This window comes from Elephas maximus, chromosome 25 (genome assembly GCF_024166365.1).
Source record: "Elephas maximus indicus isolate mEleMax1 chromosome 25, mEleMax1 primary haplotype, whole genome shotgun sequence".
In the NCBI taxonomy this organism is placed as follows: Eukaryota; Metazoa; Chordata; class Mammalia; order Proboscidea; family Elephantidae; genus Elephas; species Elephas maximus.
Genome location: NC_064843.1, coordinates 32,392,417 through 32,406,306, shown reverse-complemented (window position 1 = coordinate 32,406,306; position 13,890 = coordinate 32,392,417). Strand labels below are relative to the sequence as shown.

The 13,890-nt window shown below is 40.2% G+C and overlaps 1 protein-coding gene across 12 annotated transcripts in view; it reads right to left on the bottom strand.

Annotated features, from left to right (window-relative positions):
* MROH8 (maestro heat like repeat family member 8) overlaps positions 1-13,890 on the bottom strand; it is a 90,366-nt gene that overhangs the window by 73,580 nt on the left and 2,896 nt on the right. For all 12 annotated transcript variants that reach the window (XR_007515464.1, XM_049870034.1, XM_049870032.1 and 9 more), the window contains exons 2-4: positions 11,644-11,765; positions 9,129-9,274; positions 4,548-4,670 (exon numbers count right to left, since the gene is read on the bottom strand). Coding sequence is in view for 11 of the 12 variants with exons in the window: in XM_049870034.1 (XP_049725991.1) it covers positions 4,548-4,670; positions 9,129-9,274; positions 11,644-11,765 (391 nt within the window). In the remaining variant the exon portion in view is untranslated. The remainder of the gene's footprint in view (positions 1-4,547; positions 4,671-9,128; positions 9,275-11,643; positions 11,766-13,890) is intronic.

Sequence of the window (13,890 nt, the reverse complement as noted above, 5' to 3'; positions counted from 1 at the left end):
CCTTCCTTGCCTTTCTGAGTTTTCTCTTTCTCGTCTTACTTTCCAACTTACTTATCAACTCTGAGATCTTGCTTGTGGCCTCTTGTCTTCTTCCTTTACTTATTCCTCCAAAGAGCTCATCTATTTTTATGGTTTTATAGCCTCAAGGGATGAAGCATAAGACTCTTGACAGCTCTCCAAGGGCTCTAATTGCCAAAAGCTAGTTATCTCAAAGACAATGGCACTGAAATCACAGCCAAGATCTGGCATTTTGGTGTTAAAAAGTGAGTTCATTATCTTTCTCCTACAACAGGCATACCTCTCCAGTCCTGAATAGTTGCCAATGGTGCCCTCCCCAGAGTTCATGAAAAAGACGATTTGTGACTTTTCTCCTTTATTCATCAAACACAGTGATAGCCACTCCTCCTCTGTACTTTCTGCGATTCTCCATTCCTGTAGCCATACCTCTCACAAAACCCCCAGGCCTACAATCCCCTCTGACCTACTTCTGCCAAATTAATCTGTAGTTTTCTTTTTTTAATCAATGAGGTATTAAAGGTTAATTATTTGTTTCCAATTTTGCTACCCACTATGGGGAATTCAGAAGTGAGAGACTACTTTTTATTTGTAAAGTACTTGTCTTAGCAGGCACCACTAGGGGTGGTGACTGGCCAGATCACAGCAATCACTCCTTCTCTGGGAACTGTCTCCAATACAGAGATGGATACCCAGGTGGGGTGCTCAGTCACATCTGATTGATGCAGGGATGGAGAACAGACCCAGTTTGGCCCAATCAGATTCTCCCTCCCAGATTTTTGTACTTTAGAGTGACAGACACAGACTCTGCGAGCTGCTAGAGGTTTGAGTCATGGAGACAGCAGAGCAGATCCTGCCTTTGAGACCCCTAGAACCTGCTCTTCTGGAGGCTTGCTTGTTAAACCTCTTCCCTAGATTCTAAGAGATATCTCAGCATTCTTTTTTTTTTTTTAAACTTAAGTGAGCCAGAGTTGGTTTTTGTAGCTTGCCACAAGAATAATCTTAATGAAATGAGACATTTGTCTCAAAGGCCTTAACAAAAGCCAGACAGGAATTAATGACTCCATTTTCCAGATAGAGTTACTGAGGTTCAGAGACTCTAAGTCATTTGTCCAAGCTTCTCAATCTTGTGCTTGACAGAGCTGGAACTAGAGACAGTGTCTGCTAATGCCTAAATTGCTCGCTTTCCTGCTTATCTTGCTTCAAAGAGGTCAAACTCTCACTAGGACAATTGAGCAGAGTTTTTTCATATTAGTTCGGCCCACTGTGAACTCCTTCAACATTTATTTTCATACCATGGAAGACTCTTTTTGAAACATCATTCCCTGTTATTTCCTGCCTACTGCTGAAGTCTTACAGTGCCTCCTCAATGCTGAGTGCACCCTTTAACTATTAAGCAACAACACAGTAGCAAGCAGGGTTTTGTGGAGGGCCCAGGATGCAGAGCTAGAGTGAAGCCTCAAGCTGGCAGAGGAGAATAGGGTCACAATGAGTCGGAATTGACCCTATGGCAACAGGTTTGGTTTTTTTTTTTTCCAATAGGGTGGCTATGGCGCAGTGGCTTGAAAGTTTGCTGCTAACCAAAAGGTCGGTAGTTTGAATCCACTAGCCACTCCTTATAAACCCTATGGAGCAGTTCTACTCTGTCCTTTAGAGTCACTATGAGTTGAAATTGACAGCAGTGGGTTTGATTTTGTTTTGGAACAGGGCTTCAAACAGGTTCCTTCTGGTTCAAACCCCTGCTGAGAACTTGCATTTCTAACAAGTTCTCTGCTGAGAATTTGCATTTCTACCCCAAATATACTGAATCAGAATTCACAGGTTATTAAGATCCCCAAGTGATTCTTATGTATAACTTCCTGGAAAATTGTTAGAAATGCAAATTCTCAGCAGAGAACTTACTAGAAATTCAAATTCTCTGCAGGGGTTTGAATTGGTTCAAAGTCCTGGTTTGGAAGGACAAGTCTGGTTATATTAAAATTCTATTATAGCAGGCCTTGATGCCCATGTCTGCTGCTGGGTCACTAAAACTATTTCCTTGGCCACTCTGCCATCTTGCAAGATGCAGATCCTGGCCTTGGCATAGCCAGGCAGGAATCTCTGGCTTACCATTTAAGGCCTCCAGTGGTCTATTTTCTCTTTTCTCAACCCTATCTATCATATTCTTTAAGGCTTGGATCGGGATATCTACCTGGATTAATTTCACCACAACCCTGTCATTATATTACCCTATGATGTCCCAGTTGCCACTGACATTATTTTCTTTAAGCTTTATTCTGTATTTTTTTTAAAAGTTCTCAACAGATTTCTTTACAGCTTTTTTGAGGTATAACAGACACAAAAACTGCAAATATTTAAAGTGAACAGTTTGATGACTTTTAACATATGTTTACATCTATGAAACCATCACTACAATCAAGATAATGAACATATCCATCACCCTCAAAAGTTTCCTTGAGCCCCTTTGTATTCCTCCTTCCTGCCCGTCCCCACCCTGCTCCTATCTCCAGACAACCACTGATCTGCTATTATTATAGATCAGTTTGCATTTTCTAGAATTTTATATAAATGGAATCATACGATATATCTTCTTTTTTGTCTGGCTTCTTTCACTCAGCATAATTATTCTGAGATTCCTCCAAGCTGTAGTATGTATCAATAGCTCACTCTTTTTCATTGCTGAGTAGTATGCCGTTATAGATATAACACAATGTATTTATTCATCTGTTGATGCGCATTTGGGTTGTTCATGGTATTTGGCTATTACAAATAGAGCTGAGTGTTCAGGTCTTCGTGTGGACACATACTTTCATCTCACCTAAGGAATGGATCATTGCTGGGTCATATGGCAATCCTATGTTTGACTTTTAAAGAAATTGCCAAACTTCTTTTCCAAGTGGTTGTGCCATTTTACATTCCCACCAGCAGTGTATGAGTTTTATTTGCTCAATATTCTCAATATTGGGTATTGCTTTTTTTTATTTTAGCCATTCTAGTGGGTATATAGTAGACTCTTACTGTGGTTTTAATTTGCTTTTCCCTAATCACAATGGTGGTGAGCATCTTTTCATGTGTTTTTTGTGTTACCTTCTTTGGTGAAGTGTTATGGCAGCTTTCTCTCCCTTTTTTCTACATTTGATTCTTAGCTTCCTTGGCTCTTTTTATTTGGGTACTGAAGAATTGTGCATTGGTGTGGGTCATGAGACTGACAAGTGCCTTAAAGTTCTTCTTTAATAAAAGCCAAGTGGCAACCCACTGCTGCCAATTCTTGTGGAAGTAGAACTTTGAAATCATGCCATTTTGGCTGGGTGCCATGGCTGGCTGCCTATGGCCCTCTTTCCAAGGAATACAGCCAAGCCGAGAGTTGCATTCATTCTTACATCTGCATTATATAACTTTGTTCTTGATGTATTATTTGGGATGGTTCTCAAACTATTTACTTTATGAGGCTGGTCACTTCCAGACCCTGGAGGGCAAGAATTACATTTTCCAGGAAATCTTTATCCTTTATCAAAGTACCACAGCGCTCCAGATATGGAAGATCCTTGATAACTGCCTATCACTAAACAAACCTGTTAAATAGTTAGCATTCCATTCTGAAAAGCAGTCATCAATCTAATCAGCCTTATAGGTCTATTGTATGAAAAACAACTGCTTATATCCCTGGAGCGTATAAGAAATCTCAGATTCACAGAACTTTAGAGCTTTAGAGGAACTGAAGGGGGCATTTCACAGATGAGAGAACTAAAGCACCACAAAGTTAAGTGCTTGCTCAAGTATATTACCTCTGCTGTAAAGCTCTCCTGGACCTTTTGATTCAGTCCTCTGTGTACTCAATATACCCATTTAAACTTTTATCACAGCCCCTGTGATAGCTGATTGAACTTTGTTTGGCTGCAGGAACAGGGATTATGTCTTCTTTGTCTTCGTAGTCCCAATTCCCAGGACAGTGCCTAGAATTGTCAGGTACTTTGTAAGGGAATGAATAGCAGAGTGTGGCTGGAGTAAGTAAAAATAGGACAAATTACAAAAATACAATCCTGTTTCCCAAATGCTTAATATGTATTAGGTACCATGTTACATGCCTAACATTTATTTCTTACTTAATGCTCGTAATAGCTCTGTGAAGGAGACAAGGCTATTGTTCTTATTTTATAGATAAAGAAACTAAGGCACTGAAAAGTTAAGTAAATTCCCAAAGACAAAAAGCTAGGAAGAGGCAGAGCTGGGATTTGAACCTAGGCATTTTATCCTAGAGCCTGACTTAAAATTACTGTTTGATTAATGAGAATGTAGCACTGGCCTCACCAAGAAATTTAAATGCTGCTCCTCTCCTTTCTACTCTTTTAATTGGTTTTCAAGGGTGACTGTATTTGTGGGGAACCTCTGAGTATTTCTCCTCCATACAGAGATACTGATATGGGAAGAGGCTAAAGGAATTGACAACCTAGGGGAAGCCATTAAAAAACTTCCTGGCCAAGAGACTGGACTTGTGTGGTCCCAGTAATTTGTGATACGGCCATAATACTTACATTTAGGATGTGCACAATGTCTGCTATGTGGCTCTGAACGAATGATTCTGTGGTTTCATCATAAGGTAAAGTTCGGCTGAGAGAAGACAAGGCTCTTAGGAACGTCAGCTTCTCAAATTCATCCTGAATTTGTAGGAAAACGATAAAAACACAATTATACAACATAGTCTCATTTCATAATTGTAGAGGGCTTTCAAAAAAGTTTTGGAAGTGTTTTTAACATTTGACATTTTATTCAATACAATACCAGTCTTTTATCATGAGGCATGAACGAACTAGAGAGGAAATTTCAGTAAAATTTCTGGTCCACTGGCCCTGCCTTGGTTTGGGACCTCATTTTGCCTCCCAGTTGGACTACTAATTGCTCCACGATGGTTTTCTCCACCTACGCGCCCTGTGCGGTATTGCCTGGTAAAGCTTACTAAAGGTGAACTCTGACGCTGTTACTTACTGGCTCTCTTGATGTCATAAAGATTTGTTATTTTGAAACTCTAAGGTTTTCTGTTAAAGTGCAAGTTCTGATTAACAAAATCTTTTTGTGTATTAACATTCTCTTTTTATGATTATAAAACAATACGTATTTATTATAGGAAGTTTGAAAGAAAAAAAGCAGAAAAAAGAAAACAAAATCCCACAGTTTCACGACCTTGAGAAATTTCTTCCAGCTTTTTTTCCCATGCATATAGATGGTGTAACCGGTACAAGCTCTCTACAGAGCAAGCAGCGACACACAGCAAGAAGCCTTTAACCCTTTGTGGTTGGCTCTTTCGCTCAGCATAATGCCTTTCAGATTCATCCAAGTTTTTGCAGGTATTGATAGCTCACCCCTTTTTATGGCTGAGTAGTATTCCATTTTATGGATGTACCCCAGTTTGGAATGGTCTTTTAATCTCACCATTCCAACTTATTCCTAGTGTCTAGCACAATGCCTTATAAACAGCAACTACTCGTTCATTATTTGTTAATTGAACGAATGAGATTTAAAATTTGTATAAACCAGTAAACCAGCTGCCATCAAGTCGGTTTGGCTCAGGGCAACACCATGTATGTCAAGAGTAGAACTGTGCTCCACAGGGTTTTCAATGGCTGATTTTTTCAAAGTTGATTGGTAGGCCTTTCTTCCGAGATACCTCTGGGTGGAATCAAACCTCCAACCTTTTAATTAGCAGTTGAGTACGTTAACCATTTGTACCACCCAGGGATTTCAAAAGACATCACTGGGAACACTGACTAGAGAAAAGTTACTATAATAATTGCTTCTCATAAAGGACCAGGCCAAACAAGATATTACACAGAAGAATGAGATGTGTTAAGCTACAGAGGTAAAACAAATAGATATGCTTTTTTGTCAGTTAAACTGGTAAAGATTAAAAATACAAAAAAGTCATACTAATTTTAGACAGTTGTAAACAACTGGGCATTTCATGTATTCTTCTGGTGGGAATAATATTCCTGGGGGATCATTTAACAATATCTATTAAAAGTCCTATAGAATCAGCTCAACGGCAAAAGGTTTGGTCATTTTATTAAAAGCTTTAAAAAACACATGACCTTTGATTCGACAATGCCACACCTAGAAATTTACCCTAGGGAAATCATCTGTGGTGTGCTCTAAAGACTCACACATAAGAATTTTGTCAGATCTAGGTCAACGGGGATAACACAGTTTATTAAGAAAATGTTCTGCATCCCACTTTAGCGAGTGACGTCTGGGGTCTTAAAAGCTTGCAAGCAGCCATCTAAGATACAGCAATTGGTCCCAACCCACTTGGAGCAAAGGAGAATGAACACCAAAGACACAAGGAAAATACCAGCCCAAGAGACAAAACGGCCACATAAACCAGAGACTCCATCATCCTGAGACCAGAAGAACTAGATGGTGCCTGGCTACCACCAATGACTGCCCTGACAGGGAACACAATAGAGAACCCCTGACAGAGCGGGAGAAAAGTATGAAGCAAAACTCAAATTCACATAAAAAGACCAGACTTAATGGTCTGACTGACGTTGGAGGAACCCCCGAAGCCATGGCCCCTGGACACTCTGTTAACCCTAAACTGAAACCATTCCCGGGCCCACTCTTCAGACAAAAATTAGACTGGACTATAAAACACAAAATAATACTTGTGAAGAGTGTACTTCTTAGTTCAAGCAGATACATGAGACCAAATGGGTGCTCCTGTCTGGAAGTAGGGTGAGAGGGCAGAAAGGGACAGGAGCTGGTTAGACAGACATGGGAAACCCAGGGTGGAAAGACGGAATGTGCTGTCACATTACAAGAATTGCAACTACTGTCACATAACAATGCGTGCATGAATTTTTGTACAAGAAATTAACTTCGGCTGTAAACTTTCACCTAAAGCACAATAAAAACAATTTTTTTGTCAGAAAACGATAATAAAAAAATTGGGAAGAACCTAAACGGCAAACGACAGACTATCGGTTAAGTAAATTATGTACAGTTTATTCATTTTATTGCTCTTTGGGCTTAGATAAAGACCAAAATCCTTATCCTGGTTTTTCAAGGCCCAGCATGATCTGCCCCTGTCCATCTCTTCAGCCTCATCTTGTACCACTCTCCCCATTCTTCCCCATGGTTTAAACACATAGGACTTCTTCGAGTTCCTCAAACATGCCATTCTGCCACAATGTTGTTAAACATGTTTCCTACCTGGAACTGAAGCCATTCCCAGAGGCCACCTTCCAGCCAAACAGATAAGCCCATAAAATAAACAATAACACTGAGGGGAACGTGCTCCTTAGAACAATCAATTATACAAGATCAAAAGGGCAATATTTGATTGTATAAGACCACTATTATAAGAACTTGAGAAATAGTTTAAACAGAGAAGAAAACATTCTTTTGTGGTCACGAGAGCGGGGAGGGAGGGAGGGTGGGAGAGGGGCATTCACTAATTAGATAGTAGATAAGAACTACTTTAGGTGAAGGGAAAGACAGCACACAATGCAGGGAAGGTCAGCACAACTGGACTAAACCAAAAGCAAAGAAGTTTCCGGAATAAACTGAATGCTTCGAAGGCCAGCGTGGCAGGGGCAGAGGTTTGGGGACCATGGTTTCAGGGGACATTTAAGTCAATTGGCATAATAAAATCTATTAACTAAACATTCTGCATCCCACTTTGAAGACTGGCATCTGGGGTCTTAAACGCTAGTAAGCAGCCATCTAAGATGGATCAATTGGTCTCAACCCACCTGGATCTAAGGAGAATGAAGGACACCAAGGACACAAGGCGATTATGAGCCCAAGAGACAGAAAGGGCCACAAGAACCAGAGACTACATCGTCCTGAGACCAGAAGAACTAGATGGTGCCCAGCTACAACTGATGACTGCCCTGACAGGGAACACAACAGAGAACCCCTGAGGGAACAGGAGACCAGTGGGATGCAGACCCCAAATTCTCATAAGACCAGACTTAATGGTCTGACTGAGACTAGAAGGACCCTGGTGGTCACGGCCCCCAGACCTTCTGTTGGCCCAGGACAGGAACCATTCCCAAAGCCAACTCTTCAGACATGGATTGGACTGGACAATGGGTTGGAGAGGGGTGCTGGTGAGGAGTGAGCTTCTTGGATCAGGTGGACACTTAGAGACTATGTTGGCATCTCCTGCCTGGAGGTGAGATGAGAGGGTGGAAGGGGTTAGAAGCTGGCAAAATGGACACGAAAAGAGAGAGTAGAAGGAGAGAGTGGGCTGTCTCATTAGGGGGAGAGAAGTTGGGAGTGTGTAGCAAGGTGTATATGGGTTTTTTGTGAGAGACTGACTTGATTTGTAAACTCTCACTTAAAGCACAATAAAAATTATTTAAAAAAAAGGGGGGGGGGCAATATTTGACCAAAAGCAAAAATGAGAAGGCAGGAAGGGGTAGAAAACAAGGATGAAAGGAAAAGGGAAGCCTACGGCAGAAATGGGGAGAATGCTGACACATTGTGGTGAATGAAACCAAGGCTATTAAACACTTTATGTACAAACTATCAAAAGGGAATCTAATTTGCTCTGTAAACTTTCACCTAATGCACAATTAAAAAAAAGAAAAAGCACGTATTTCCTACTTCTGGAGCACTCTCCCCAATTCTAATTTTTCCTACTTTCTCCTGTTGATTTTTCCCATCTGAGCTCAAGGGTTACATCCTCAGAGATGCCTTTCCTTACACCCAACTTAAGACAAGTTTTTCTGTTAATGTGCTCTCACAGAATGAAAGAAAGAAAGAATATTTTCACTTAAACAATGGAATACTATGTAGCCATTAAGGAGGATAATGTAGATCTATAGCTATGGGCCTAGAAAAACAATTTTTTTATCCCTCCACATATGATCTTTATTTTTTTATATGCACAGAGAAAAGTCTGAAAATACAATACCAAAATGTTAACAGTAATTATCTCAGAAGAGTAGAATTACAGAAGATTAACTTTTAATTTTTATTATGGCTTGTTATTACATTAATTTTATAGTTTTTATAACCTTGTAAAATTATTTGCATAATAAAGAAATATGTTTAAAATATTTGTTAAAATGGAGGAATATGTTGGATAAATCGTAGAGATTGCTTGTGCATACCTTTAGCTCACAATTAAAAAACTCCTGTACAGATCCAATCAGCCTCTCGATGATGGCCTCACCACAGGGTCTCTGGTGGGTCTGGTGGCCGAAGCTATCTGTGAGGGATTCCCAAGGGAGTCCAGGGATGTCAGAGATATCCGAGTCTAATACCGAAAGAAAGACACCCGATGACGCCTCCATACTGTGTAAAGTTATAATGGTTTAGCGGGAGAGCCACTGGACCTAAGGATAGACAGATCCTATTCTCACCTTTACTACCTGCTCTGTGACTTTGGCCAAGTCTCTTCCTCCTCCAAGTCTCAGTTTTCTCAATTACAAATTTAATGTTCCCTAAGGGTCTCCCGGGAGCCCTGGTGGCACAGTGGTTAACTGCTCAGCTGCTAATCAAAAGATCAGTGATTCGAACTCACCAGTTGCTCCATGTGAGAAAGATGCGGCAGTCTGCTTCTGTAAAGATTATCGCTTTGGAAACCCGCTGGGGCAGTTCTACTCTGTCCTGTCACTACGAGTCAGAATTGACTCAACGGCACGGGGTTTTTTAAGGATCTTCTAAGCTACAAAAACATTCAGGACTGAGTGCAGCAGAATGGTTAAGAGCGTGGACTTTAAATCTCAGTTTGAAACTAGTTTGAATCCTGACTCTACCATTTATTAGCCGTAAGAACTTCATCAAGTTAGTTTGCCTCCTGAAGCCTTAGTTTCCTTACCTGTAAAATATGGAGGTACCCACCTCAAAGGGTTATTGTAAGGATTAAGTGAAGTGATACATGCAAAGGGCTTAGCCCAGTATCTGGCACATAGTAAGCACTTAATAAATGGTAGGTGTTATTCAAACTCAAAACACTATGGCTCAGGGGTGTCAAGAGCTTAAAATACAGTAGTCCCTTACTAATATTTATCTTTTCCCATTGGACTAGGTTGGAGTGAGTGCTGGAGGCGTCTTCTTCCCAATCTGGAACTTGCTTTAAGAGCCTGGGCCCCAGAATCAGCCTGCCTGGGCTCAGATCCTGGCTTTTCTCTTTCTAGAACTTGAACCTTGTTACCTTCTCTGGGCCTGTTTCTTCATTTCCAAAATGGGGACAATAGCATCTACTTCATTTGGCTGATATAGAGCTATTACCAAGGAAGTGTCAGCAAATGTCTGCTATTCCTTTGCTCACTGAGAGACAACGATTGTAGTGGTTTCATTTTTCTCTTCATATATCTTTACATCCTTACCTCCTCTACTTCCCCAGTACGAATCCGTTATTCCTAACAGGCTAGTACTCTTACTATTCCTCCCTTAACACATTTATCATCTGAAGGTTTCAACCTCTCGGCTATTGTGCTCTTTTGTTCTCCTGAATGACAACCCTTTCCACAAATTCCCCCAACCCCCTAACACATTATTTTCACCCACTAAGTGCAATAACTGAAGCCATATTCCTCTTTGTACAGGATGTACCTTCTGCCTGCACGTTTCTCCTTCCTCTCCCCACCTTCCACTACTTCCCTTTGCCTAACTCAACTCCTACTCATTCTTCAGGTCTCAGCTCTAGCATGCCTTTCCTGAATCCCTTCTTTGCTCATTTTGACTAAGTATCCTCCTAGCCACTAATAAACCTCTGCCCGTTACACCTATTATACTGAGTTCCAATTACCTATTTATTTATAAGTAGACTGTGTCTCTTCTGTTCACTGCCATATCTCCAGCAGCTAGATCAGTGCTTAGAGCACTGTAAAAAAAAAAAAAAAAAACTGGTGCCATCGAGTCGTAGGCTTCAATAAATATTTGTTGAATGAATGAATGTAGTTCCTCAAATAAAACAAGGTCTTTCTTGTCTCATGCACATGCTGTTCTATCTGGAATGGTCTTCCCTCTATTTCTCACATAGGTTGCTCTTTCATATCCTCTATGCTTCCTCTAGGTCTAAATGGCATTGCCTCAGACAGGTATTCTCTGACAACCACAGTTTAAAAGTAGTTTAAAGTAGGTTCCTGTCTCACTTATTTTTTGTCTTTTTTATTACAAATTGTAATTACTGTTTACGTTTTTTGTCTCATTTCTATACTACAGTACAAATTCTATGAGGGCAGGGACCATGTTGTTCTTGTTCACTTTTCTACACCTAGCACCTGGTACTCAAGTGTTTGTAGAACAAAGGAAAGATGATAATTCTGCAGCCCAATCCAGATCCTACCTTCTGTGTGAAGTCTTCCAACTGTGTGAGCCCACACTTACCTTTCCTTTCAGAGAATCTCTCTAGCACTGAGACTGTCCTGCAGAATCTGCAGGACTGTCTGTCTGAGGGCCAACTTTAGTTTCGTGTACGTCTAAAATAATGTATCCTATCTTATTCTGCCAACCATATCCCAATGTCTCAAAGTCAGGGGCCAAAGTCATTGTCAGAGTCTAGTCAGGGCTGGTTACCCAGCAAGCACAAAATTAACACGTTTTGGCTTAACTTGGAAAGAGATTCCCTTCTCCCCACCCCTCCGCCCCTTTTTTTTTTATACCCTTTCCCCCTTTCACCTGTAAGTTCAAGACTACTTGGGCCTTTTTTAATATCTTCTAAGTTGCTCAGCTGCAAATCCACACTTCCAGAGTCATTGTCAGAAGCACAAGGGATCACCACTTCTTCCCGACTACAGACCCTAGGAATGAAAAGGGGACGAGAAAAATGACAGTTGATTTCTGTCCAGGATCCCTAAGAGTCTTCCCTACCTTTCCGCCCCAGGCTCACTTCTCAGGCCTAAGCCTGCTTTGCCAACTCTCTTTTTCTTAACTGAAGCAGGTTGCGGAGTAAGCCTGATTTTCCTTCCCCCCAATTATAAAATAATGCTATCAGAGAAATACTCGTACATATGTACACGAGGAAATATATGTAAGGACGTTTTACTGCAGCAGTGGTGCAACAGAGAAAAAACTTGGAAATATCAATAGGGGAACAGTTAAACAAATTCTGGTATTGATCTGAATTATGCAATACTCTAAAGCCATCAATGGGAAAGAGGCGGATCTATAAGTACTGATGTGGAAAGAATGACACAACATACTATTTGGTTAAAGCAAGTTGTAAAATAATACATTTGGTGTGATACCAGCTATACATGCACAGAAAAAGTCTGAAAGCAGACATGTCGAAATTCTGATAGTGGTTATCTCTAGAGAGAAGAGTGACTTGGGTAGGGAAGGGCCAGTGAAACAGGCCAGTGGACTTCTGCTTTATGGAGAATGATTTTCTTTCAGTGAGAGTATATTTAGATATTGTTTACGTAATTAAAAAAAAATAACAATTTATTTTTTGTTTTTGAGACTATACATAGCAGTATACCAATTAAACAATTTTTATATGTACAATTTGGTGACATTTATTACATTCTTCAAGTTGTGTAGCCATTCTCACCCTCTTTTCCTAACTGTTCCTTCCCCATTAATATAAATTCATTGCCCCCTGAGTTTCCTAAATAATCTCTTGATTTGTCAATTTGATCCCATATAGATAGTTCTTAAAAGAGCACAATGCTCAATGCAGGCATTCTTTACTAGTTACGCTAAACTATTTGGTTTTAAGAAAACTTCAGGGGATATTTTTTGTTTAGAGTTTAAGGTTTAAAGATTATCTCAGGGCAATAGCTTTGGGGGTTTACCCAGCCTCCCTGGCTCCAGAAAATGGGGATCCCACAAGAATTTAAAATTCTGTTCTTCATTTTCTCTCTTTTGATCAAAATGTTTAGTAACTGAAGCCAGACACCATTCAGTTCTTCTGAATGGCAAAGGAGGCTGCTATTCATGGAGGCAATCAGCCACACATTCTATTTCTTCCTCCTATTTCTGACTTTCCTTCTTCCTCTGTTGCTCCAGGTAAACAAAGGCCAAATGTTGAGTGTTGGATGGCTGCTTGCAAGCTTTTAAAACCCCAGGAACAGGCAACGAAGTAGGAAGTAGACCAGAAGCACTAAACATGTTATTAGGCAATTAAGTGGGAAGTTTCATGAAACCATGACCCTAAATCTTCACACCAAGAAACCAAATCCCATGAGGTGTTTGATTGTACGTAAATAGCCTCAGCACCTCTCTCTCTCTTTTTTTTTTTGTAGTCATTGTAAATATATCTGTCACAACATTTGACAATTCAGCTTTTTACAGGTGTTACAGTTGGCTGTGCAACCCTACCCTTTGGTCGATGTGATTTTTCATCACTGTATATCGAAACCTAGAGCTCCATAAGCAGTAATGTAATTTTTTTTCCTGTCTTCAATTGAGGTGAAATTAAAGTAACCCACAATCCATCATTTTAAAGTGTATGTTTCAGTGGCATCTAGAGCATTCACAATGCTGTGCAACTACCACCTCTCAGTAGTTTCAAATTTTTTTCATCACCCCAGAATACCTCATACCCATTAAGTAATCACTCCCCATTCCCTGTTCCTCTCTCCTCTGGCAACCACTAACCTGCTTTCCATCTATGGACCTGTCTATTCTGGGTATTTCATATAAAAGGAATCATACAGTATGTGGCCTTTTGTGGCTGGCTTCTTTCCCTTGGCATGGTTTCAAGGTTCATCCATGTTGTAGCATGTATCAATACTTCAGTCCTTTTTATGGCTAAATAATTCCATCTTATGGATATGCCACAATTTGTTTATCTATTCATCTGCTGAAAGGCATTTGAGTTGTTTCCACCTTTTGGCTATAATGAAGAATATATATTCATGTACAATTTCTGTGTGGACATATGTTTCATTTCTCTTTGATATATACTCAAGAGTGGAATTG